General features: G+C 52.8%; 2 protein-coding genes across 15 annotated transcripts in view; one reads left to right on the top strand and one right to left on the bottom strand.

Moving 5' to 3' along the window:
* Positions 1–15,671, top strand: part of ZNF236 (zinc finger protein 236) — a 69,687-nt gene extending 54,016 nt beyond the window's left edge. Inside the window, exons 27-35 of one of the 14 annotated variants that reach the window (XR_009690819.1) lie at positions 481–636; positions 5,671–5,858; positions 7,582–7,710; positions 9,116–9,313; positions 10,584–10,713; positions 11,073–11,199; positions 11,528–11,619; positions 12,139–12,182; positions 12,877–12,961. Coding sequence is in view for 11 of the 14 variants with exons in the window: in XM_061131138.1 (XP_060987121.1) it covers positions 481–636; positions 5,671–5,858; positions 7,582–7,710; positions 9,116–9,313; positions 10,584–10,713; positions 11,135–11,199; positions 11,528–11,773 (1,112 nt within the window). In the remaining 3 variants the exon portion in view is untranslated. The other 13 variants (XM_061131143.1, XR_009690821.1, XR_009690820.1 and 10 more) reach the window with 13 other exon arrangements.
* A 6,291-nt stretch (positions 15,672–21,962) lies between these two features.
* The window catches only part of MBP (myelin basic protein), a 103,834-nt gene continuing 98,570 nt past the window's right edge, over positions 21,963–27,226 (bottom strand). Inside the window, exon 8 of the mRNA XM_061131230.1 lies at positions 21,963–23,297. Coding sequence (XP_060987213.1) covers positions 23,253–23,297 — 45 coding nt within the window. The 3' untranslated portion in view covers positions 21,963–23,252. The remainder of the gene's footprint in view (positions 23,298–27,226) is intronic.

Genomic DNA, 27,226 nt, shown 5'->3' with positions numbered 1-27,226 from the left:
ACTAATGAGGCTGGTGGGAGCCTGAGTCTCTTGGTGGGAGGATGTCACGGTGTGTGCAAGCCTACTGTGTGTGCCTGGGGTGCTGCGGGGCAGAGAGCCTCCCGAAGCAGAGCCGCCGTGGCCACCGCCCTCCTGTCCCTCCATCAGGCCCCCGAGGCTCCAGCTGGTCATCCGCCATGTTAGGAAATAGTCCCAATTCTGTTTAAGTCGTATTCAACAAAGCATGTAGCCATGAGTGCTTAAACACGGAGTTAAAGTAGAGCTGTTAAGAGTTACTAGAAACTTCATAGGTTAAAACATGTGGACAGATACTTTCATTGAGGGCAATGCATTTCACAGTCTTGTTTTCATTTTTTTGTATAAATGTTAAAAATGAGATAGCTTTCATTTTTAGAGGGATGTTGTTATATGTTTAGCACACTTAGCAGTGTGTAAATTAACATGTTACTTTCAGATATCACAATGTTAATTTCTGTTTAGGTCAAGATCTTATTCAACACAGTTCTAATGGAAGTAGTGAACTAAATGGAAGCATAAGATTGTCAGCACCTACAATCAATAATCAATCCACAGGTGCCACCTTGACGATAAGCAATGATCAGCTTCTCTCGCAGAGCGCAACGTTGAACTCTTCAGGTACGCAGTGAACAACCGAAAGGCTTCTTAACGTGTCCGTCGAAGGGCTGTGTGCGTCCTCAGTGGGAAGGGCCACTTGTCCTTCCAGGTGACAGCTGTGTCGGCTTCCTGTTCTCATGCGTTTGGTGTAATTCCTGACGATTAGAGGCTCCTGTGTAATTCTGGGACCCAGAACTCTCTCAAGCATTACTGACCTTTCAGGGTTGTTCCTACCTTCTGCAGAGTAAGGGTAAATGGTCTCAGGCAAGCGTGCGAGGCATCGTGTGTGTCTGCAGGCCGGCCCGGATGGCTCCATCACACCCAGGCTCCGAACGGCTCTCGGGCTCCGTGCTCTGTGCTCTGCGGGGTGAACCCTGTGCTACATTGTCCTGAGCGTACGATGGCAGAATTATTCATAAAAGGCTTCTTTCTAAGGTTTCAAAGTGTCGACTTTAATAAAAAGTAAAAGTAAATGGGCTCCATCCAAATCAAAGTGCCAGAGCTTCAGTGCCACGAGGCCTCGCCTCACAGGTGATGCCCCTATTTTCTGGACCTGACAGAGTGTCCATTCCCTCCTCAGCCCTCTTGTTTGACAGCCCTGTATTTTTTTTCTTTTAGAGGGTCAGGCTTCATCTTTAGGTCTGTGTGGCTCTTCTCAGTACCCAGAGCAGACTTGCTTTCCTGCTCGCTTGGCGTGCCTTTTTACCAGGTGGTGGTCCATTCCCCGCAGAGCGCGGTGCCTGCTGCATGCTGAGCGCGCCTGAGGGGGGGCACCTGGCAAGGCAGCCGCGGGCCCCTGCGTTTTGGAGCCCAGGAACTAGCAGGGCGCCGGCATTGATCGCAGAGTCCGCATGGCGGTACAGGGTGACAGCCAGTGCCACACGGGAGGGAAGGCCGCCCCGAGTGCAGGTCACGGGGCCGGCGGGCTGACCCGGGCCAGGTGGTATCCTGCAGGGAGGTGCGTCCCCCGCCAGGGAGGCTCCAGGAGCCGTCCGTGCTGGGTCGGGCGGTGAGCCGAGGGCTGCGTGCGGTCAGGGTCCACTCAGGACCCCGAGGGCCCTCCCGACTGCCCTCCCCTCTGCTGAAGGGGTGCCTGAGAGCCTCGTCAGCATCTCGTGTTGGTGGACTGGGGCGGGTCCACAGCCCGGGCTTCTGACAGTCATTTCCACCTCTGCCCTCTGTTTTCCTGTCTCTCCTTTGGACTCACTCTGTCCCTCCTTCGTTGGTTTGTTGTTTAATTTTGGGGTGCTAAGAGTTGTGTCATAGAACTGCATTCTTTCACCTATTAATTTAAAGTGAGAAGCTTCATGTTTAGCTTTCAGTTAAGGGGAGTTTTCAGTTCTGATTTCGTCTGTGATGGGTAAGACGTCTGCAGTATGTCATATGCTGCTAAAGTCACATAGCATACTTGTTTCTGGAAATGTTTCCTGACAGTCGTGATTTGTGTCTGACTATAAAGGACCAGTTCTCACTGCCTCCAGGGCTCTGACATCTCTCCCGCCCTGTGGAGCGCTTACGTGAAGCGACAAGCGACAGGAGGCTCTGAGTCTCCTGTTTGGCCCCAGTGCCTGCTGTCACGCTCTGGTGGCGGTTTCTGTTCCAGAACATTCCGGGGTTGGGCCTCCTGCTTCCCTGAGGAGCAGCCTGCTGCAGCTGGTGGGACCGTCCACCCCCTCGGGGGCTCTGCAGGGACTGTCCGTCCCCTTGGGGGCTCTGCTGGGTGTCTTTAGCGAGTCTCGGGCCAATCAGTGGAAGGACAAGGAGAGTCTTGGGTGCGTCCATCTAAACGGAGTGGCGTCTTGCGTGGCTTGCTGACACTGGCATTCGTTGAGAGAGCAGTTCCTTCAAGTTGGTGACGTTCTGATCAGGAGGCGCAGGGGGTCGGGGAAGCCTCGTGCGGAGGCCTCTGCCCTGGCGCCGGCGCGTCTTCAGGCCTGTGTGCTGTTGGTCCTCAGGCGTCCCGGCTGGAGCGCCCCCTGTGGGGGGCTGGGCGATGCTGCGCGGGCCAGAACGGCGGTGCGCGGGCCCCAACGCATGCCCGAATGTTTCTGTAGAAGCGGCGAGCATGCCCCTTTCTCCTGGTTTAGTTTTTCTTTTGTTTAGACTGTTTTAGAGCCACCTGAGAGCTTTTCTTTCTCCTTCTCTTCAATTCCCCTTTAGTTTAATTTGGTGTCTCATTTAAAAAAATTTTTTTTTCAGGAGTTTAATATTATAAAATAAAAGACATGCTCATAATTAAAGGATATTTGTATCAGTTATTATAAATACAGGATTAATTTCATATAAGCACTTAGTTGCACTGTTAAATACCTTCGGCCCCTTTGGATAATCCTGACTGTAGGCAAAGATTCTTCACAGGTTGAACCACTCGATCTGTGGTGCCAAGCAGATGTTTTTAGTGAGGTTTGCACATTCCACTAGAGCTCATTAAGTACCCGATCTCATCTATACCTTATTGTCAAGAGACTGTGTCCTAATGGGTAACATTAACCTTCGAGTCAGTCAGTCCCGGACCCAGCTTCAGGCCACACAAGTAAGAGCTGAAATGGAAATGACTTGGAGATTAAACGTGCCTCTTGTAGGATGAGCACCAGAATACAGATGCTCAGTGTGACCCTGTGACAGTTACGCTGCAGACCCATCATCTCCGTGGGAGGAGGGTGACGCGGTGGGCGTCGGTCTTCATACTCTGTGTGAATGGAACGTGGTCGGGGCTGGTCGGCTTCCGGAGCAGCGTGGGCTCCTCGCGTCTTAGTGGGGAGACAGCTGGTACCGCCGTTTAGGGGTTACACATGATCTGAAGTGTGACCGTGAGTCAGCTTCACGTCTGGAGTGAAGCACGTGCAATTGTTCTGCTGTGTGCCTGGCTTTGAAAGAGGCTGTTTTTGAGTCAGTTCCAGGTTACACCCCTGGTGAAGGGTTTTCCTACAGAACAGTCAGAATGTGTTGTCAGTACCCTTTGGGAGGCAGAAAGTCGTTACTGATAGAGGTAACTATCAGTACCTCTTTTTAGCACAGCTTTTTAAGGAATTTATCTTAAGTGGGTATTACCTTTTTGTTCTTCCATTAGTCCATTTTTAAGATAATTTTGGTGAAGAAATCAAATTCTTCTTTCAGTGAGAGAAGAGGTCGTTTTTTTATTTACTAGTTCTCTGTGAGGTTATTTTAGTTTAGCCCTTGTTTCTCCTAGACTTAAGTACAGTTATGTGTGTACTCAGTCATGTCCGATTCTTTGTGACCCCATGGACCGTAGCCCACCAGGCTCGTCTGTCCATGGAATTCTCCAGGCCAGCATACTGGAGTGGGTTGCCATTTCCTCCTCCAGGGGATCTTCCCAGCCCAGGGATCGAATCTGTGTCTCCTGCATTGCAGGTGGATTCTTTACCCCTTTACCAGGCTCTTTTCAGTCATATGGAGGCTTGCGGTGCTTGAGCCAGGATCGTCCTCCTTGTGGGAAATGTCTTGAGTGTTCCTTGGGGCTTGCTCACCACAGTGTCTGGTTGCAGTGTGGACTCCAGCCCTCCCTGCAGTTGCTCGGTGTCCTCTCCGGGCCCGGGGTTGGGGTGCCGCGTGGTTAGTGGCCCTGCTTGCGCTGTCTCTGCTCTCCTGGGCTACCCGTCCTTGACCCGTCGCCTGCTCCGACAGTCGGCAGAAGGTCAGCTGTTGCTCCTGGGTCAGCTTTGTCTCGGGAGTCAGGGCGAAGTGTGGCATCCCGGCCGTCTGCCCCGGGTGCACCTGCCGTGAGCGGTTGGCTCTTTTTCTCCCAGCTGTGGCTCTCTCCTGAGTGATGCCGATGGAGCCCCCGCTCCGCTGGCTGGACCCGGCCAGAGGCTGCGGTCCCTGTCCACGTCGCCCTCCCATTAGACTCGCTCCTGCACGCCGCGTGTGAGCGTCCGGGCGTGTGGAGGGCACGGCGGCGCAGGGTGCCGCCCCTCCGCAGATCCACACTCCCCTCCGTCCCGGCGGGGCTGCGCGTGGGGGGGGCTGGCGAGGTTCTCGGGAGCCGCGTGGTGCTTCAGAGCGGACGCACGCAGCCTCCTAATGGTTGTACTGCTTTTGAAGGTTCCAGGTCTGCGCGGCACAGTGTGCGAGTCCGGGAGTGTGGATCTGTGGAGGACGCCGGCCACAAGTAAGTAGCCTGGCCCCTGCCGTGCCTCGGAGCAGGCCCGGGGTCAGCCAGGCCCCGCGGCCGCGCGGTGTCCGTACCCAGGCGTCCCCAGGCAGCAGCGTGTGGCGCTCTGCGGGAGGGCCAGTCCCGGGCCCTGGCACCGTGGCTGCGGCCAGTGGGCGCTGAGTCGCCATCAGGCTGGCGGAAGGATGGCCTGTGTGTGTACACGCGCATGTGCATGTGTGTCACGCTCACACGTGTCTTGGTTGGAGCCCCCCAGGATCTGGGCCCTGAACCCACGCCGAGCCGTCTCGTTTGCCAGCAGGTGCATGAGTCTCTGTCGTGTGGAGAGAAGGCCCGTCTCTGCCCCGCCTGCCCCAGTGGCCTTTCTCGTGCCGTGGGCTGCAGAGGGAGAGGAGCAGCGCTCTGTTCTGCAGAGGGAGCTGGCGTGCCGCGCAGCATGAGTCAGGGCTCAGGGGGTGCCGCGAGGGCTGTTTGGACCGCCCGTGTCTCAGGCTAGGCAGACGTGCAGGGCAGTGGGGTCGTGAACGTGAGTGGGGTCGCCAGACATCCACTCCGGAGCGGGTCATCACTCAGGGTCCTGATGAGGACAGGACCCTGGAAGTGCTTGTCTGAGTGTCCTTCTGCGCTGGCCGCAGGGGCGGGACTGTGGGGTCACCTTTCCGCTCTTCTTTTCCCTGCTTGTTCCTGTGTGTGACGCTGGAGGGGCAGAGTCTGCGTTCAGAGATACGTGGGTATTCACGAAGGCCTTGAGGTAGCTTTGGAATCTGAGAGGCAGTGGTCTTGGTGGTGCAGTCTCGTGAGCCTAGGGGTGTAGATGCTGACCGTGGCCGACTTCTTCCTCCGTGAGAGCTGTCTTCCTGCGCCGATCCCTGCGTGCACTCACCGGCTTCTCCACTCATCTACTCGCTTCGCCTCTCTCGTAGAACTTAACGCCACAGCTGGAAGCCTGCCTCCCACGACGCCGCTGTCGCCGTCTGCCGTCTCTGCGCAGAGCCTGGTCATGTCCTCGTCCGCAGTGGGGGCCGAGGCCAGCGTCACGCTGACCCTGGCGGACACCCAGGGCTTGCTGTCCGGGGGGCTGGACACCGTCACGCTCAACATCGCTTCTCAGGTGGGTGCCATGGCCCCGCCGATGGGGTCCTCACAGGAAACACCTTCTTTCCTAGGTATCTGTTCAAAACACAACTGGTTGTTTTCCAAATAAGTTTAAAAAGTAATTTTTTGATGCCAAATGGGAAATATAAGAAAATCCAAACAGTGCAGAGAAGCATAAGTAGTCCACCCCCCTAGACAGAACTGCAGTGAACGTCTGCATGTGTACATGCTTCTGGACCTTTGTACGCACACACGGGTGCACGTGTTCTCGCTTTTACAGAAACAAGCTCGTGTGTATCGTGGAGTGTAAACTCTTCCCCCATAGTTAATTTTACTGTGATTGCGTTCGCTTCAGTGATTCTGGCTGTGCAGGCGTTTCAGTGCCTGTGCGCCCTGTAGAGGAGGGCGCCGGGGGGCTTCCAGGCTGTGCGCCCTGTGGCTGAGGGCACCGGCGGGCTTCTAGGCACCCTGGCTGTTGTCAGTGGTGTGGGAATTCCAGTACTCCTTGCTACTTAGGTTCTTAGATGAACCCCTGCAGTAGGTGTGCTGGGTTGAAGGTTAAGATGCTGACAGACCTTCCAGAGCCCCGTTGGGAAAATCCTGAGAAGCAGTGATTAGCTCTTGTGAGGCAGCCGTGTGGAGTTCCGACAGGGGCTGCGCCTGCTGGCCCCCACATGCACACCCTGCTGCGCGGAGGCTGTGGCCGGCAGGTGGCAGGGCGAGGCTCCCCCGACTCTTGTCTGAGCCCCGCCTCCGCCTCCGGGCTCTGCGCTGCCCGCGGGCTCTCTGCCCTGGGGGCGACTCGGTTCCTCCCCGTGCACACCGGTGATGCCACCTCGGCCTGCTCCTGGTCCGTCCGCACGGCAGGCGCGGCCGTGACGCACACCCTGTGCTCTCTGAGGTCCCCGCCGGCAAGCCCAGCCCTCCTGAGGGGACTCGGGACACAGTGCACGCGAGGGGCTTCGTTCCGGCCCACGAGAGCGCTCAGCCCCCAGGCCCCCTGAGCAGTTGAGGAGACCCCACTGCCCTCAGCCAGTGCTCAGGCACTTACAGAATGCATGTGCGCTTGAGGAGTGAGAACTAGTGTGACTTCCACATCAGTGTAATCAAAATACAGCAAAGAAAGCAATAGTCTGCAAGTAAGAATACGAACCAAAAATGTGATGCCCTTTTAGTGGATTCAAGTCACTACTTTTGTGAGTATCACTAATTGTCGAGCATTTATTTTATCGGGCAGTTGACTTTTAAATCAGGGCATTTGCATTGAGGATACTTAAATTAGCCATTGATATACCAGTAATAAGCTAGTAAACGCCATTGTATTCAGAATTTTTTATTGTTGTTCTTGTTGCTTTTTTTTTTGACTGCGCTGTGCAGCATGCTGGATCTTTTTTTTTTTTTTTTTTTTTTTAGCATGCCGGATCTTACTTCCCCGTAAGGGATCGAACCCCAGCCGGCTACAGTTGAAGTGCAGAGTCTTAATCAGTGGACCGCCAGGGAAGCCCCAGGGTTTTGTTTGTTTGTTTTTATCAAGCTTTTTTTTTTTTTTTTTTGAGATAATTGTGAATTTGCAGAAATTAAAAGAAGTAGCACAGATCCTGTGGACCGTCCCTTTACTCAGTTCCCCCAGTGACAGCATCTTATGAAACCGGGGCAGAGCACCCAGCAGGTGTCCCCGTGTTTAGTGACAGCTGGGTGGGGTCATGTCGCAGCTTCTGAAGCAGTAATCTTCTCCGCAGGGTCAGCAGTTCCCAGCCTTACTCACGGACCCTTCTCTCTCGGGCCCCGGGGGCGCGGGCTCACCCCAGGTCATCCTGGTGAGCCCCCCTGCACAGCCGGCGTCTGCCTGTGAGGAGATCACCTACCAGGTACAGCACACGTGTCGTCTGCAGTCTCTTAGGGTTTTCAGAGCACCTCACTTCAGAAGGGGCGGCCTGGAGGGTACTGGGGAGAGCCTTCGGCCAGGGCTCGGTGTGCCTGGGGCCGCGTGTCTGCAGAGGGTGGGGAGAGCCGCCAACTGGGGCTCGGTGCGCCTGGGGCTGCGTGTCTTCCAAGGAGGAGCAGGCGCCGAATGCAGGGACCCGGGTGGACACGGGGTCTCCTTCTCTCCATGACTCGGGGTCAGAAGGAGATGTCATAACCAAAGCTGTGAGACCTGGTTTTCAGTTTAGCAGTGTCTCCTTGATTTGCCCACTGATCAGATTGCATGTGGTCATTCCCTTGCGTTTAGTTTTTTTTGTTGGATTTCCTGTGATACCTTTGATGTTTCTTTCACGTTGTTATACATTTTCATAGGGATTTTCACGTGTCTGTACGTGAACTGTTTGTCATCTGACTAGTCTCTTTTCTTAAAATGCATTTTTTGGAGGGGGTGGACAAAACACTTAGTAAATGATAGTTCTAAATATAAAGAGTCTAAAAATGCCTAAAACTTTTCAGAAAAGTAAAATACCGATAATAAATCTCTGAATTTTTTTTTTGAAGAATTAAATTTTATGCTTAAGCAGTTTTAGCAATTGGATTTTAAGGTAATTAGTTTTTGGTATTTCGGTGAGACTAGGATTTCTTTCAAATAGAAATTAAATGTAATCAGCAATGGGAATTTCTCCCCATCTGGCCTGAGTAACCAGAGCCCATTTAGCTAGCTTTTGGCTTGTGTAGCTGTTAACACAAGAGCACTTTCAAGTTCAGGGGTGCACTCACAGGTCTCAGGACTCAGAAAGGTCTGTTGTCCCTGTGGTTACAGTAAAGGCGACATTCCCTGAACGGAATGTCTGACTCAGAAACATGTCCTGTGTGCGTCTTAGTTTCTGTAACTGTTGATGAACGAGTGTCGGGGCCCCCAGGGTTTTTAGTGGGTGTCCTTCCCTGCGTGTCATTTGTTGTATCGGGTGGGCTGTTTCCTGCAGTAACAGAACAGCCTTGAGTGTCATTTATTCCCAGTGGTTTTCGGCCTTTTTAAAAAGACTCAGGAGAGATGCAATTTTGTGGGGAGCTGAGCACAGGAGTGTCTGTCGTTCCTTTTCTTGGCTCACACAGACGCTCCTGTGTAGACGCAGGCCCACCTCACACAGGAGGCACAGGCCAATCACTTTCCCATGGCGTGTGGCGTCCTTGCATCGTCGGAACTATTCGATCGCTTGTTTCATCCCTTTTTTTTAATAAACCGCGGCCCAGATTAGTGAGAGCAGTTGGCGGGAGCCTGCAGTGGCCGCCGGCTGTTGTCTGGGAGCCGGGTCTCAGCAGCTCGGTTGGGATTCTGCCCTGTTGCAGGTAACGGACGTCTCCGCCAGCCTGGCCCCAGGCGGCGCGCCCGAGAAGGAGGCCCGGCTGCACGCGTGTCTGGAGTGCGGCTGCAGCTTCACCTCGGCCGGCCTGCTGCTGCAGCACAGCAAGGCGGCCCACGGGCGCGAGCGCATCCACGTCTGCCCCGTGTGCAGGAAGGCCTTCAAGCGCGCCACGCACCTCAAGGTACGGCCCTGCTGCCAGAGCACAGAGGTGCCCGTGCTGCGCTTCGGGTGGGGGCAGGGTGTGTGCGCTCCCTCCTGCGGGGAAGGGTCGGGTCCCCTGTGGACACGCACAGAGGAGAGGGCGAGGCGGGCCCGGCACTGGGACGTGGCCCCCAGGACACCTGGTGGGGGCACAGCGCAGGGCTGTGTGTCTGGCCCGCGGCGCCTCCTCTGTGCTCGGTTACTGGGGCACCGGGCCCCCAGACGCCCAGGTGCACGCAGGGCCCAAGCCTCCTTCCTCAGGGCCTGCCGAGGAGTCGCTCGGGCAGCACACCAGCTTCCGTTTTCCAGGCCTGCAGCTTGCTACACCTCTCACCTCCATTCCTGCCGTGTTTCCTGAGATGGGAAATCCCAGTATTAATTAATATGCTTTGAAAAAGAGAACTCCACATTTGTTTTTAAAAACGAAACACTGACCATCATAGCAGCTCTCCTTGCAGAGGCCACGGCCAGGAGGTTGGTGAGGTTGGGGTGCTGCCCATGACTGTCTGAATTTGACCCTGTCAGTCAGACTGTCTGTGCTCTTGCTCAGGTCATGTGACACCAGCAGCTCCACTTTCCTAATAAAATACTCATGTTTCTCAGAGGAGTATAAAGTGCTTAGCTTTACACCCATAGTAGAGAGTACGGACGTTATAGTCTGATAGAGAATAAATATTTTTAAAGAAGTAAAAGAACAAAAATGATTAAAGAAAATTTAAGGTACTTAAAATCATACACGTACGCGTGTTACAGACAGACCACCTTCCCCTGACCGCTCCATCAGAGTCGGTGCAGCAGTGGACGTGTGGTGGTGTGATGGGATGGCAGTGGCACTACCCCCCGCCACACACACACACACACATACACACACACACACCCTGGTCTGTGAGGAAAACATCAGATGAGTCAGTTAAGGAACATCCTGCAAAGTACCCAGCCAGCCTTCTCAAACCTGTCACGGTGGCCGACAGGCCGGCCAGGATGAGGCCCTGGGTCACGGTGGCCGACAGGCAGGCCAGGATGAGGCCCCGGGCTCAGGGGGCCTGGGTCTCCCTGGCAGGCCACGACCCAGCACTCACCCACCCCCGACTCTGCTCCACGGGGTCCTGACTGGAGGTGAGCCTGGGGTCCTCCTCCTGCCGACTGGCCTTTCTGCGCTGGTTTTCCTGTCCCGTTTCAGGTCTGTAAGGCTTTGTTAACGATCGTCAGTGTCCTTCATGTGTGTGTGTGTGTGTGTGTGTCTTCCCCAGGAGCATATGCAGACGCATCAGGCTGGTCCCTCCTTAAGCTCTCAGAAGCCGCGGGTGTTCAAGTGTGACACGTGTGAGAAGGCCTTTGCCAAGCCCAGCCAGCTGGAGCGCCATAGCCGCATCCACACAGGTAACCTCAGGGAGGGCCCCGGGTGAGAAGTCCTGCCACCCACCGCTCGTGACAGGAAGGTCACATGCAACGTGTCTGTGTTCATTTGTGACACAGCACCCAGTTCATGAAGCACAACCCACCCGCTCAGGTCTCCTCCTGACTTTTCACCAGTTTACCATGTAGCTGACTTCCCCAGATGGAGGCTGTTGCTGTTTGCACGTGGAGGTCTCAGGTGCTCCTGCCCACCTGTCTGGTGCCCAGCCTTCTCACGGTTCTCCCAGCCCTGGTGCCCCGTTGGCGGCTGCCTCCAACTCACTCTCAGAGGGTTCCTCCTCCCTGGTGCCCCTGACTGGCACCTGGGCCTCGTGTGTCGTCAGCAGGTGCCTGTCAGCCTTCATGGGCTGTGTGTTCTCAGAGATGCCCTTGCTTGTCAGCACAGATCCTGGAGCCTGCTGGGTACCAGCCAGGAGCTCGAGTGACAGACCACCGTGCTGCTGCTCCATAGTGCGTCTCTTCAAAACCGTAACTCAGGGCTGGAAATGACTGCCTTGTGTAATGGCACACACGCACGGGCAGGGTTTGCACACCTTCGCAGGCACCTCGTCACCTCGCTGGGGCCACTTCCCTGCCTGCGGGGGTGCCTGTCCTCAGTCCCGGCCCACCTCTCCTCAGCTCCGCCTCTGTCTGCAGGGGGCGCCCTGCTTGTGCCGGTGCTGCTAGTAGGGAGAGCCGCCCACGGGGTCGTCTCCCTTTCCATCACCCTGCTCATCTGACAGGGCCCTCAGCTCACCCGTGGCTGTTCTTTTCCTCGGGTGTGATGTCGCGGTCCCAGTCCAGGGATGAGGACAGAGATCCCGACCGGTTTCGAGGACTCTGCCTGCCATTGAGAGCAGTCCTGAGACCTCCTTCATCATCGCTGAGGAGGTCCGCCTGGAGCACGGTGACCCACTGCCTCCAGAGTAGCTTTGGGGTTCTGGCACCTGATCCGGGGGGCCTCATGGGGATGAGAGGCAGCCAAGCAGGGCATGTGGGAAAGAACTTTCTAGGCCGAGTGAAGGCTTGTGCCCTGGACAAGTGAGGACCCGGTCTTGGGGCTGAGAAGTGTGTGACAGCTGGGGAGGCGGGGCCGCCAGGACCAGAGTGGCTGTGCAGTAGGTGCTCCCCAGGGTGGTGCTCACCTGGACAGTGCTCACCTGGGTGGTGCTCACCTGGACAGTGCTCTCCAGGGTAGTGCTCACTGGGACAGTGCTCCCCAGGGTGGTGCTCACCTGGAAAGTGCTCCCCAGGGTGGTGCTCACCTGGGCACTGCTCCCCAGGGTGGTGCTCATCTGGACAGTGCTCTCGTGGGTAGTGCTCACTGGAACAGTGGTCTCCTGGGCAGGTGCTCACCTGGGCGGGTGCTTACCAGGTAGTGCTCACCTGGGCTGATGCTTTCCTGGGCAGGTCCTCACCTGGATAGATCCTCACCAGGACAGGTGCTCACCGAGGTAGGCTCCCTGCAGAGGTCATTTTTGGCAGCTTTTTCTTCCATTTGTAAGTTTATGTATCAACTTGAAAGCAATTAACATTTAAAAGATACTGTATAAACCATACTTTAATCAAGTGGATTTGTTATTCCTATGTTCTCAACATTGTTCAGCTTTTCTTTTGGAAGCGTGTTGTTTGAACCATGTTTGTTTATTTCTGGATACTTCGGGACTTTGCGTAGCTTTGTCTTCTGTCTCCCTGCAGAGCAGCCTTGCTAGACCCTGGGTTAGCCGCCTGAGTGACACAGCAGGGGGACATCACTAGGGTCCTATAGAACTCACATCCCTTCCTGGGAGCTCGTGTGTGTGTGTCCCTGGGAGCTTGTGTGTGTGTGTGTGTGTGTGTGTGTGTCCCTGGGAGCTCGTGTGTGTGTGTGTGTGTCCCTGGGAGCTCATGTGTGTGTGTGTCCCTGGGAGCGTGTGTGTGTGTCCCTGGGAGCTTGTGTGAGTGTGTGTGTGTATGTGCGTGTGTCCCTGGGAGCTCTTGTATGAGTGTGTGTTTATGTGTCTGTGGGAGCTTGTGTGTGTGTGTCCCTGAGAGCTCGTGTGAGTGTGTATGTGTGTGTGTCCCTGGGAGCGTGTGTGTGTGTGTATGTGTGTGTGTACACTCCTTGCGGCCGTCCCTCGGGGCGCTGACCGAGCCGTCTGTCCGCAGGCGAGCGGCCGTTCCACTGCACGCTCTGCGAGAAGGCCTTCAACCAGAAGAGCGCGCTGCAGGTGCACATGAAGAAGCACACGGGGGAGCGGCCGTACAAGTGTGACTACTGCGTCATGGGCTTCACGCAGAAGAGCAACATGAAGCTGCACATGAAGCGGGCCCACAGCTACGCAGGTGAGGCGGCCCGCAGCCACCGCAGGCGTCGGGAGGCCCCTTCCTCGCGGCGGCGGCCTGGACGCTGTCCCGAGGGCTGGGGAGCTGCTGTAGGGTCTGCGCCCTGTAGTCTTGCAGATGGGCGACCTTGTTCCCATGCTGACTCGCTGGCAGAGTGAGGGCGTCTCGGTGGGGCCCTGCTGTGTCCCCCCGTCTACCTCTTCCCGTGCCATCTCAGAGTGCCTGGAGGCTCTGGGAGGTGGGCGTGCTGGCCAGTCGCCTGGCGGGGGCTGTGCTGGGAGGGGCTGGACCCGCAGCCTGTGTCTCCGGTTCAGGTTCTGCGGCCAGGCATGCAGTCAGGCCTGAGTGCAGGGGTGAGTACCCCAGGGTCTCCGGGAGCCACAGGGCAGGACCCTTCATGCTGGTCAGCTTTGGAGGAAGAGAAAATCCATCCTAGTGTCTGCACGCTAGTGCTTCTTGCTTTTCTTTCTGTTAGAAAAGTCTTGTCAGTGGTATTAGTGATGGCTCATCAATGTCATATCAACATAACCTTGACGATACATAGAGTTTGAGAGTGTACCAAACAAGAGCTGTGTGGCTTCATGTTAAGTAACAGTAATTGTTAGAACCATGAAACCTGCAGCTCAAACGGTTCTTCACTGGGATGGAGAAGAAAGCAGTTTGGGAATGCCTCGTCTCTGTGTTGTCCTTGTTTACATGTGCGTCATCTCATGTCGCTCTTTGTCCCACGGCAGGGGTGGTGCCGGAGCCTGTGGGCCAGCAGGACCAGGGCGCAGAGGCGCTGACCCACGCGCTGCACCTGGACGAGGTGGTCCCAGAGCCCGCGAGCGAGTGGCAGGCCCTGGCCAACGTGTTCTGACGGGCGCCGCCCCGAGGACGTCCCAGAGTCAAGTGTGGAGAACAGAGCGTTTGGGATTTCTCTTTTGAAGCCTCAAGTGTTATAAATGTCACCACAGTAGTTTTTTTAGCTATAAAATGGTCTAGAGATCACTGACTTTCAGCGACTTCCAGGAAGGAGCTGGGCAAGGTGGAAGCACAGCGTTCTCATGTCTCTGCAAGCCACTAAACTCAGGTCCATGTCAGCAGTCTCACCCTTCCCGTGGCCAGTGCAGCCAGCTGGACATCCGCCGGATCTTACTGTCATCGTGGTGTGATCAGCAAGACAGGTGTCAGTGTGAGGGAAGGCAGAGGGTTCTCTTTTCCTTCATGCTTCCCATGACAAAAGCGTAGCTCATGAAACCAACATAAGCTAGGTGCATGAAGTTCAGAGGAAACACGACACACAGGGAACTTTTTTCCATTTTTTTCTGTGTGCGTTTCGAGATGAGTAGAAATGTACTCTTTTTTTTTTTTTTTTTTTTAAAGCCTACCATATGTTAGTATACTGGGACCGTGAGAGATGGCTGGACCACTTCTCTCCACGACAAAGAGCTTACCCGTCAGTCAGGAGAAGGCAGCACCTGGGGCATGGACGTGAGGACAGAGTCAGCCTGACCCATGAGTGAGGACTCGGCTGTCCCCGCTGGAGGCGGCCCCGCGCCTGAGTCCCTGCCGGGCCCACCGCCAGGTCAGCAGCAAGCACAGGCCACACTGCAGATGGCAGACCGCAGTGCCGGCTCCCGCGAGCGGAGATGCTGCTGCCGGTGCGCCCCAGCGACCCAGAAGATAGGAGCCGGTCCGAGCCCCGTGGTGTTCTCTTCGTCCATAAGCAGGTGTACTTTTTATTTCAGGGAATCCTTTAGTATCATCAATGGTGCCACGTTGAACATGCCCCAAACCAACCAAATCCCGCCCTTGCTGGGGCAGAGCGCACGTCGGTCCCACGGCATTCCAAAGACAGAAACTTCTTACTCCACGTGACTCTCTCCTTGGAAATTATTTATATGTTCTATATATAAATACGTATGTACATATGCAGATATATGGGCCTCTGTGTGGCTGAATAGTATATTTTGTAAATAAGCACTATCCCTGTTACAGAGAGAGCGACAGCATTTTTACCTCCAACGAGCACTTCAGATCAGTATTGCATTCATTTTGTTAATAAAGAAACGGACACCCTCGTCATTGTGACATAAAGCTGGGGTTGCTTTTTTTGTGTTTGTTTTTCCTAAGAATAATTGCCTTTATTTTTTCTCATTGCCTCACTGGTTTCAGAAGAGAGCAGTTTTATTATAAATATTGTATGGACTTTGTATATTAAGAGAGGAGCTCATTTCAGATTCCTGAAGAAAGACATTTCACTGTTAATTTTTGAAGGGGCATCTTTTGATTTTTTTGTTCACACTTTTGGCATATGTATATAAGTAGTATTGATGGTGATATAAAAACTTTTGTTATGTGAAAATATTTAAGTCTAAAAACTGTTAAATATTACTTTTTTTTTCAAACTGCTTTGTGTATTGTATATTTTTTTAAAGAAAAAAAAAAAAAGCCTTATTTGACTTGTGATACTGGACTTCTGTATCCTGAGGTTTTTCTTGAATGTCAGTGTGTGTACCTGGCTGGAGTCCGTATATTCAGAATAACTGTAATTGTGCCAGAGTTTTAAAGGTTCTGCTTTTAATGCACTTTTCTTTTATAATTTTGTATTAAAATATTTTAGAAATGTTGATTAATTTTGGTGAACAAATATCTCCAAAGTTGAAATTATTGAAATTTTAAAAATTTTGTTCTTGCTAGGTTATTTATTTTGGTTTTAGCATTAAATGTCATCTCAGGTCAGTCTCTGCAAGGGGTTTGTTTAATTCCTAGTTGTATAGAAAGCATAGTTCAGTGAATTGTATTGGTGCACAGCCTGTTTAAGTAAGGCCTTACCAGGTGAATCTAAAGCCTACTTTTATTTTGGTTAAAGAAAAAAAAAACCTATCAGTAATCCATTTTGTGAGTCTTCTCAGTTTATTATCAGGCAAACACAAGACATTAATGTATTATTTTTATTTACTTCCTAATTATAAAAGCTGCTTCTTTGCAAAACATTCCTTGAAAAATAAGGTTTTGTAAAGACATAATTTCACTTGAACTTTTGGTGGAGTGGAGTACAAGTTGATCTTTATACTTTACCGGTTGATAAAAAGTCTTCTGACAAGAGATTTCTAGTCTCCTGCATAACCAGGGTTTTGAGGATAGATAATTGTATTTTTTAAAAATATCTATCATAGCATATCTGCTTTGGAATAACAATAAATAAAAAAATGAAGTTAGGAAATGTGATTATTTTTTTTCTTTTAAAATATTTACTGTAAGATAGTTTGGCATATGCATTCAGATATGTTTTCACAGAGAACTTCAGTGGTGTTTTCCTGCGCCTCCGTGCAGCGCACACGAGCACCACCCTCGTGAGGCCCACGCGAGGAGCTTCTGGCTTAAAAATCAGGCTGTGCCTCGAGGCCGGCCTGCCGCCTGTGTTTGCTGCAAGCTCCTGCCTTGCTGCCACTGTTGACCGTAACGAACGCCACCCCAGTCACTTAGGTGCCTGCAGAAAGGCTGCAGCCGCCTGTAGCTGAGTCCCGTGGTAAAGAGCTGGGCAGCTCTGGGCAGCTGCAGGACGAGTCCCCTTCCCTCGGACGCTGCCCTGGGAGCTGGGCATAGTTCCCGGGAGCTGGGGTGGGGAAGCTGGAGGGTGTGGAGAGGGGAAGGGTTAGTGCTCAGTGGTGTCCAACCCTTCGTGACCCGATGGACTGTGGCCTCTGTCCCTGGAGTTCTCCCGCAGGAATACTGCAGGGGACTGCCGTGCCCTCCTCCAGGGGCTCTTCCCGACCCAGGGGTCAGAGCCGGAGCCGGGTCTCCCACGTGGCAGGCGGACTCTTTCCTGTCAGGGTGTGTGTGGAGCCCCATCCATGCCCGCTGCACAGGCAGGCACGTCTGCACAAAGGGCAGCAGGTGAAAATGGGGCAGCTTTTGCAGCGCCTCTCCCCACCCGCTCCCCTCGGCCCCTCAAGGACTTGGCAGCTTGGACAGGCCTGTGGTCGGAGAATCCAGCACGGAGGGAGCTTGCGCTGTTGGTCCAGTGGATAGGAGCTCCTCGAGCTCTGACCACCAGTCACCGACAGAACGAGACAAACCCGGCCTAACGCAATTCCTGTCTTCCCTCGAATTTCCATTTCATCCGATCTCAGTGTTTAACCAGCGAGTGTCTCTTCACAACAGGGCTTTGTACCAGCGCCCGTAACCATCTGTAAGGAAATGTGAGCCTGAGTTGTACAGTCACAGCAGAATTCATGGGCAGGAGGGGCACACGCTAGTACAGGGTGAGATTCTAAAAAGGAGGTGGGCTTCTCTTCTTCCTGTGGATTTTCCTCTTTGCAGAAGACATTGATAACTCACAAACATTTTTTAATCGTCACTCCAATTTATGTAAATAACATGATCTTAAGAAAATGTGTAAGACATGGGGCTTCCCCCGTGGCTCAGCAATAAAGAAGCCATCTGCCAATGCAGAAGGTGCAGGGGAGACAGGTTGCGTCCCTGGGTGGGGAAGATCCCCTGGAGGAGGGCATGGCAGCCCACTCCAGTGTTCTTGCCTGGAGAATCCCATGGACAGAGGAGCCTGGCGGGCTACAGTCCACGGAGTCGCACAGTGGTGACTGGACACACATATATAAGATACATACAGAACTGCCTTCCAGTTCTTAGCAATATCTTATACCTGCTTTTTACCTAATTTTTTCAGATTATTTCAAAGTCAGTACTGTGACCTCTCTTCCCTGCTCCTCCCACCTCCACAGTTAATCCAACTGTTGCTAATTTGTTCTTTTTCTAAAATCTGTTGTATACAGTGAGGCAAAGATGAAATTACACAACTGATACTTTTAGACCACTTTTTGCCACCTAATCTCTATTCATGTAATGTAGGCATTTTGGAGTTTTTAGAAAGGAATTTCAAAAGTGCCTTGGTACACATTTGGAGCCTCTATGTCTCTACCTAATACTCCTGAAAAGCAGTGTTTTTAAACCATCTCATTGTTTGTAACAGTGGAGGCGAACACCGTGCTGAAGCGAGAGCCGTGCCTCAGCCTCCTGGAGCCTTTCCTGGATGAGGCCCCTAAACCCGCCACATTTGTCCCATCTGAGCTCACCCCCCGTCTCAGCCCCCGTTCCTCTCATACCCGATGCCCCTCACTTACATGGAGGGGTGCAGCAGATTTTTGTATGGAGGGCTAATAAAATACTTAAAGCATGAAAAAGTAAAGAGTAAGTGACAGGAACAATAGGCAGTGATCATAAAATATTCTATTTAATCTTTTTTATGTGCAGTGCCTCACAGCATGAAGGCTTTTGTGTTAAATCAAGATTTATAATCCATTTGGCAAATTTCTAAAATGACAGTGATTCACTCTTGATTCACCACTAATGGACATTTTTAAAGTTAATTGTTTTTAATTTACAGGAGAGTCCTTTTTTTCAATCTTCAAAATTGTCCCATGGTCTATTTCTGCATTGGATAACATTTATTTAATACAGTTTTGTGTTAGGAATGCATAGTTACTCCAAAAGTCACTGTGCTGGCTTTAAGAATAATAAAGTTAGTTTTGTATAATCTTAAAACTCCTATATATTTACTTATTTGGGTTTGAGATGAGTTATAAGCATTTAAAAGTAGACGTTTTCTCTAGGCAACATTTTCGGCATAGGTTAACAAAATGCAATGCTGAATTTGCAGTGAGTTCAGATCCATGGGGCTCAAACACTCTGAGGACATCTTGATGCCATCCTTGAGGGTATTTTCCACTTTTCCCTTGTTAGTAAGGTATTTTAAGGTGACTTAAATGAAAATCAGTCATAATACCAACTTCTCTATTCATGTAGACATGTAGGACTTTGGGTTTTCCCAGAAATACTGATGGAGTTAGTTGATACTACAGCATCTGGTCCCTTTTAAAGATGCATCTCCAAACTTTCAGAAATTCATAGTTTATAGTCATTGTCCTGTTAAAGTAGTGAATTGAAGATAACTTTTTCTTTGTTCACCTTACTCCTAGAACAGAGTAGGCACTTCATGCAATTATACTGCCTGAAATAGCTAAGGTGGTTTTTATTTTCTCCTGGGCTTTGCTTAGAGGCAATGATAAAGAATCTGCTGTTCCTTCCTCCTTGTCTGTAGGAGGAATATTGTTCTTTTGGTGTTTAAAGTAGGGCAGGTGGGGAGAGGGGGCTGTTCTCTAGAAATTACCAGATTATGGCTCATCTGCTGCCTCTACCACCGATTGCCTCAGCTACTTAAAATGGCCCAGCTGAGTTTTTCCAAAATGTTTGGTTTTCTGATGATGTAGGATTGCTGATATTTAAACACAGTTAAGGGCGTGAGTTTACAATCCATTTTGTGCATGGGCAGACCTGGGAAACATGAGAGTTGGACCATAAAGAAGAATGAGCATCTTAGAATTGATACTTTAAAACTGTGGTGCTGGAGGAGACTTGAGAGTCCTATGGACATCAAGGAGATCAAACCAGTCAATCTTAAAGGAAATCAACTCTGAATATTCATTGGAAGGACTGATGCTGAAGCTCCACTACTTTGGCCACCTGATGTAAAGAGACGAATCATTGGAAAAGATCCTGATGCTGGGAAACATTGAGGGCAGGAGGAGAAGGGGACGACAGAGGTTGAGATGGTTGGATGGTATCACTGACTCAATGGACATGAGTTTGAACAAACTCCGGGAGATGATGAAGGACAGGGAAGCCTGGCGTGCTGCAGGCCATGGGATCACAAAGATTTGGACACAACTTAGCAGCTAAACCACCACCACCATCAAATGAATAGAAGTATTTTTTACAAACGCCAATAATTAATTTATTTGGTATCATCCATAATGTTATTTCTATCACTGAGGAGATTTTATTGCCATGTAACTTTAAAGGAGCCTCCCAGATGGCTAAGTGGTAAAGAATCTGCCTGAAAAACAAGAGACATGAGTTCAATCCCTGGGCCAGGAAGATGCCCTCAAGAAGGAAATAGCAACCCACTCCAGTATTCTTGCCTGGGAAATCCCATGGACAGAGGAGCCTGATGGGCTACAATCCATGGGGTCGCAGAGTCAGACACGACTGAGCGACTAAAACAAGTACCGTGAAAGTGTTAAATCCCTTTAGTCTCTAAGGAAAAATGGAGAAACGGCAGTTTCTATGCCCACACTCACAGCCCTACACTCTCCTTTCTGCGGATATACAGATACTTCCCTGATTTTTAAATCCTGACTCAAGCAAGAGAGATGGTTCTATGCCACTATTTTAGCATCAGAACAAAGTAATTGTAGGTTACCGTGGTAACGAGCTCCAGGGGGAGAAATTCTTATAAATTAACACAAAACAGCTCTTCTTCGAGTGCCCTCAGCCGGCTCCTCCATCATCCTGGAGAAGGATGGACAGCAGCTGGCTGTCTTCCCCAAGATACTCCTCACCACGCACTTTTTCTAGGCTCGCTTTGAATTACCTTTCTCAAGTTTAGTAATCTGAACTCTTGATGCTTTTTGTGCAAACTCCGTGAAGTGGTTTCAAACTTTTAGTGAAGTTGCAAGAGTAGGACAAAGAAGCCCTCCTAGACTCTTCTCTAGAGACTGCTTTCCAGCGTTCCCCAAAGTGTGAAGCCTAAGACCTCCATGCAGCAGACCCAGTGCAGGCACCCAGCCCTCCTGCCCAGCCTCCTCTTCACCCTGGAGCAACACCCCCTTCTCCTCAGCTCTGCAATTTAATTAAACTCTTGCCAACTGGGAGGTCTAGGAAACCTTTGTCATTGCAAGAGAAACACATCCCTGCTGTGGGCTGCCTGGTGCCCCAGATCCATTTGCTGGAGTGTTAACTCCTGATGTGACAGGACTTCCAGGAGCTAAGTACAGCTTAAATGCAGTCATGAGGGTGAGACTGGGCCCTTACAAGGAAGGAGAGACACCACGGGGTGTCGTGAGCCCTGGTCAGCAGGCAGTGTGTGCAGGCCAAGGAGGGGGGCCTCCCCGGAAACTCCCTGCCGGCGCCTTGGCAGTGAGCGTCCAGCCTCCAGAGCCTGAGAAGATAAAACTTGTATTGTTTCAGCCCCCCCGTCCTGGGGTCATGTTATGACAGCCCCAACTTAACACAGCACCAAGGGGTCATGGAAGGCTTGGCGCTCTTGTTTTCAGAGGCTTCCCCCCTCACCGCCCCATTTCAGTGTTTTTCTCAGGCCCTTTTCTGTCATCATAAACCCCAAACCCAGTTCATAGCCCACACCTGGTTTATAAAGCCAGCCCGCTAGATGGAGCCGACATCCTCTCTGCTAACCTCTGACCCGCTCCTGATCTCTGACCTGGCCTGCTCTCCCAGAGCTTGGTGCTGGGGCCCCTCGACCGTCCTGTCCTCTGCCCGGGGCGGGCAGACAGGAGCCCACAGATCGTTCTCAGTCTGGACCACGCGGTGCAGAGGCAGCTGGGCAGATCGACATGGTGTCTGAGAAAACATGATCACCCTAGTGTTCTGTTCTGGTGGGAAGAGGCTTCCTTCATCAGATAGACCCTCCCAGCACCTCTGGACTCAGTGGGACGGTCCACAGGTGAGCACAGAGAGATGAAGGAGCGGTGTGGCTGGGGGTCTAGCATACCCCCCGCTCAGAGCTCCACCTGGAAACGAACTTTCCTGCAGCTTTGGGGTGATGCAGACCTCTTGGGCTTCCCAGTGGCTACAGGTGAAAAACCTGCCTGCCAATGCAGGAGACCTAAGAGACGCGGGTTCAATCCCTAGGTTGGGAAGATCCCCTGAAGAAGGAAATGACAACGCACTCCAGTATTCTTGCCTGGAGAATCCCATGGACAGAGGAGCCTGGTGGGTACAGTCCATAGGGTCGCAAAGAGTTGGGCACAACTGACGTGACTTGGCATACACATTCACATTCTGCAGACCAGAATAAAAGTCACGGAATACGAGTCATGCAGATATCATTAAAAGTGTATTACTTTATTTCAATATTCAAGAACAGTGCATACTTTCCTTGAGACCCATGGTCACAGCTCTCATTGTTGGGTGTGGCCACGAATGGAGGTCACTCAGTCACAACCAGCTCAAAGACGCAGTGTGTGTGTCGAGCAATTTGGAGATTTTGTTTCTGAATTTTTTTTCTTACCCTCTCATCATTGAGGCTATGTATTAATAGACATTATATTAAACCCACGCGAAATATTCAGAATTAGAAGAGGATTAAAGGGCCGCATTTGGGTATTATATTGACTATTCCTCATTTTCATCCTAAGGGGGGTTGTGACGCCAGTGTGGGGACTTCGTGGGGGGCTGGTGGGAGAGATGCTGAAATCAAAAGGTGGGAATCAGTAGGTTATGGGGGGAGCACGGGAGATGTCAGCTCGGGTTAGAAAAGAGTGGGATGGAGGACCCCTCCCGGTCCTCGCTGGGGCCGGCGCCCAGTCCGGCAGTGATTCGGGAAAAGCGCGTGTATGGGTCAGTGGGTTTCGGGGAGGAAGCGGGTGGGGTGGTTCTCTCTCCCCTGGGGTTAGTGTTCGCTGTGCGCACCGCCGTGCCGAGCACGCCACCTGTCACCTTCGCGCTCGCGATGGCTGCGGCCACCGCGAGGCTCCCGGAACGTCCTGCCACCGCTCTGAGCTGCGCCGCCTCCGCCCTCCAGCCGGGCTCCGTAGGAAGTAGGTCGTCGGGGGGCCGCTGCGGTCCCCGCGCGCCTGCGCCGTCGCGGGACCCCCGAGGCCCGGCCGAGTCCGCCCCGCGTCCCTTCTCCGCACGCGCCGATCCGGCTCCTCCGGGGTGTGAGCCGCGGCCACCACATGGGACACTCCCAGCTGCCCGCCCGCCTGCCACGTACCAAAGCTCCGCCGCGAAGCCGCTCCACTGAGATGGGTTAGGAAAGGAAGCGCTTTAGGAGGTGAGAGGAGGCGGGAAAGAAACCAAAGGAAGCTCAGAGCCACAGGTCGGTCTCCACACCCTGGGTGGGGGTCCGGCGGCCACGTCCCCCAGCAGGGTCCCAGGGCAGAAAGCGGGCGTGGAGGGTCGCCCGTCCTGGACGCTCGGGGACCTCGCTGGTCTCCAAGGGGGAGCTGACAGCTGCACCGTCTTCGCTATTGAGCTGCTGGCCAGGAGCCCGCAGGACGCACGTGTGGCCAGGGTTGGGGGGGACGCCGGCTGCACTAGGTAGTTTAGACAATGGTTAGCGTTGAGGCGGTTGTATTAAGAAGCTGGGGACGGGGTTCCGGGAGGGGAGCTGGGCTTCAGCGTCTAGCCATCGGGGACCCAGAACGGCTGTCTCGTCCTCCCTGTGAGAGAGAGAGAGATGATGGAGAGTTAGGAGGGCTGGGGCCCTGTGGTCAGTGGTCACCAGATGCAGGGCCTTTCTCCTCGGGGTCTGTCCTAGGAATGAAGCTGCATGGGGCTGGTCTCTGACTCTGAGCCTCACAGCATCCTTTATCTCACTGCACATCCAAGTACAAACAGGACAGGGCATGTGGGCACTGTGTTTCTGAGGGTGAAAAGCTCAACTGATACATTATTATGTCTCAAAGGAGGGCTTGTTTTCTCCTAACATCCTACCCTCAAGAGATGGGAGGCCCAATGCCCCTCGCCTCCCAGCTCAGCAGGAAGTAGCCAGAAAGACCTCGATGCCCCTATTCCCAAAGAATTGGGCCTCCCATCTCTTGAGGGGGGAACGTTAGGTAGTTAGAATAGGAAACAGGAGTCCAGAATGGTGGTAGCTAAAAGACAAGGAAGGGAAAAGACTGCAAAAATAGAACAAAGGAAGGTCTGAGGACCAGAGTGAGGACCTCAGGTAGAACAAACAGCACTCCTGGCTAGCCCAGTTTACACAGGGCAGGCCCAGGGGGAGGAAAAAGCATATAAAAAGGAGAGCCAAAGGGCCGGGGCACACACGCACTCTCTCCTCTTTGCGTCTTTTGTGTCGGCATGCCCTCACATCTCAAGGATGTATTTTCCTTTACTTTCTAAATAAAACCGAGCTGTAACATGGCACTGTAACACTAGCTGTGATACGCCGAGGGCTTTAATGTCCGTCACTTCAAATTTTTGTTGTGAGGAGACAGAACCTAGGAAATTACACAGTCCCCTGACATCTAGACTAGAGATTCCCAGGGGCTGCAGGAAGTGGTCCATGAATGATGCCCGGGACGGGCTCATCTGCATGAGGCCGAGATGCCGAAAGCACAGCCCCACTTGGTCCACCAGGGAGTGGCCCCCGCCCCACCTGCAAGCCCTCTCCTGCGTCATCAAGGAAACCAGCCTCCCAGATGAGCTGTCCACAAACTGTGACCACAGGGTCTTAAAAAAACAAGAGTTGACATGTTTTCTGGACAAATACAATTTGCAGAAGAGCTGGCAGTGGTGGAGGTGGAGAAGTGGGTGGGGATGACGGAGATGAGGGAGCTTGTCCAGGCGTCCATTCGAGAAGGCAGCTGTCACCCCAGGCGCCACTTAGATGAACTCGGAGGAGGGTTGTTTTTTTTTTTTTTTGCATTTAAATTCTTATTCAAATTTTAGTCTCTTTTTGGATTTCCCTTTTCTCGTAGGTTATGAATGAAAACTTGATCTCTCAAAGATCCCCTTGAGACTATGAGCCCCTGGAAAAAAAGATGATTGTGAAATATGCTATTGATCCAATGACAGATAGGCCTCGTCCATGTCTTGCATCCCCCAGGTGACCCAGAGATTAGGCAATAGAAGCACGAGGCCCTGGGTCTTATAGCTAACTTGGTCAACAGAGAGATGATGGCTCTGATTTCTTGCAATTTTGCTTTCTCCCCAAAACATTCCTCCATTGCTGACTCACTGTAGGCATTTTGTTTTCACATGTGGGGAAGTCTGTGGAACTCTAGCCTCTGGAGGTGTTGGGCATCATTCAGAGATGCTCCCCCTGCCTCGGGGCCGAGCCCTTCAGTGTGGACCTGGGTCTGGTCCCGGGTGAGTCTGGCTGGGCTTTGGGTACTTGATCCTCAGAGCCAGTCCTGGAGTAGCCCTGAGCCTGGCAGCACTGGCCCCTTCTTGTCCTGAATTTCAGCGAGATTAACCTTAGGGCCTCCTGGAAAGTGTGATTTAGTCGTGCACAGGAGCAGACCGCCGCCCCATCTGACCAAGCAAGTCTGTGCTGAGACGGGCTCAGTGCCCCTCCTACCCTGCTTGCCGAGCAGCTTACGTGAGACACCACTGAACACCCCAAGGGCAACTTTGAATGAAAGATGGCAGGTTTATGGCTTTTCTTTTTGATTACTGTGCCTACAATTCATTATCTGCTGTGAGCTAAATCTCTGACATCTGTTTCCTCTTGTGAACAAATCCAGCCTGGAGGGGTGGGGGTGTTCTTAGCATTCCCGTTTGATAGTTGAAGGAGCTGAAGCTCCTCAGAGAGGTTGAGTCATTTCCCCAAAGTCAGCCAACAGAGGGGAGCTCGCATTAGAAACTCTGATGAGGACGGGCATCTTCCCAACTGCAGACATCTGGGTTTTGCCCTTGGTCGCTCTGGTCCGGAAGTCTTGGGGGACTCAGAAATGGTCTGGACACTGCAGGTGACCTGATGGAAACACTGCAGCTCCGGGTTTAGACCCAGAGCCCTGCCAGGATATGCGTCGTCACCTTCTCACTTCAGAATCAAGACACATATCGTAAGGCTCTCTGTTTCTTGGACATTTGAGGTAGTATTTATCTCCTTATCAGATTTGCCTCAGGATCAACATTTTGAAGACTGAGTCCTGCCCACATTGAATCTGACACCAGCCAACTTAGCAATGGGTCACCCACCACTCACTTCATGTATTTAAACATCTTCCTGAAGAGACTGAGTCTCCTCAAAGCCGAGTCCTGCTTCTCAGCACCCTTCAGAGTCCAGCACCTTTCAGAGCCTAGGTCGTTGTGTCTGTGTATCCCGACCACTGGATGTGCCGCACACACGGGACTGGACATGGAATTAAAGGTTAGGTGACTAACCTACAGTGTCTGTGTTCCTGACCAAAGCATTTCACCAAAAATTGTAAAATCGCAACATTTCAATGAGCTTAGCAGGAAGCACACTTCCGCAGGTGATTGGGGTTGAGGAGCCATCACGCTTTGCTGGTGGGGACTGAGCCCTTGGACGGGGTGCGTGGGGCTGTCGGTCTCCTGGTGACACAGCCTCGCCACAGACTGCAGGAGCTTCTCGGGTGAAATCTCGCCGTGACCTGCCGTAACCCAGCGGGTGAGCCTTGGGAGACACTCCTGGTCTCATCCGAGACCACGGACACCTGGGAAAGGGGTCTGTGGAAGCGCAGGTCTCCCCCGGGGGGCCGCTGGCCTGGGGGCACGGTTGGAAGAAGCTGCACAGGGGTGAGAGCAGGGCTGCGATGCTGGCACCGCGATGCCCGAGGGTGCAGGACGGTCCCCCGGCCCTGAGGGCGTCCTGAGCACCACGTCCTCAAGAGGCTGCTCCTGCCGTAACAGGGGGACTCTGCCCTTCCTTGCTGGCGTCTGTCTTCCTCACGACATTTCTTCTGGCTGGAAGGGGAGTTGACCAGATCTTTGTAAGAGTCAGGCCTGCAGTTGTAGCTGGACGTCAGCAGGGAAGTCATGGCCTCATTTGGGTCAAGAGTCAGTGAAGGTGGCAGCTGCACTGACGCTCTAATGAGAAAACCAGCGGGACCGGGATTTGGTGACGTTTGTTCCTGCCAGGCCGCCGTGCGAATGTGGTTCCATTATCAGGGATGAAAGGCACCCCCGGGAGCCTCGAATCTTTGTGGAAATGGCCCCAACTGCTCGAGAGGCTCGCTGTGGCTCCACAGGCTCATCTCCGCTCCCGAGCCCCTCCAGCTCTGAGCCTGCTGCCCTGTTCCATCTTCTCGAGGCCTGTCCAGGCATCTGGGCCCTGCCGGTCGGGACCAGCCGCGTCCCCTCTGTCTGAGGAGACAACAGCCTGGCCCAGCCCTCGGGCGTCCTGGCTCCAGGGTGTTCCATCTCCTCACAGGTGAGCTTGGTCTCTGGACCTGGGCACCCACCCCTCTCACCCCAAGAAAGCTCTGCCTGCTTGCAGCTGTGGAAGGAAGGAGTCTGAGGGGCCTGGTGTGAGGGGTCACTGCCCAGGGCCTGGCCCTCCCGAGTCCAGAACCTTCCCTTCCCTCTTCCATCCGGCTCAGGCCTGGGGTGGCTGTGCCTTGTCCCATCAGAGCCCTCCTGAGATCTCAGGTTTCCGAGCAGGGCTGACGTGTCACTG

Source organism: Dama dama, chromosome 27 (genome assembly GCF_033118175.1).
Source record: "Dama dama isolate Ldn47 chromosome 27, ASM3311817v1, whole genome shotgun sequence".
Lineage (NCBI taxonomy): Eukaryota > Metazoa > Chordata > Mammalia > Artiodactyla > Cervidae > Dama > Dama dama.
Note: the sequence above shows the minus strand (reverse complement) of the source record. Positions and strands in the feature narration are given on the sequence as shown.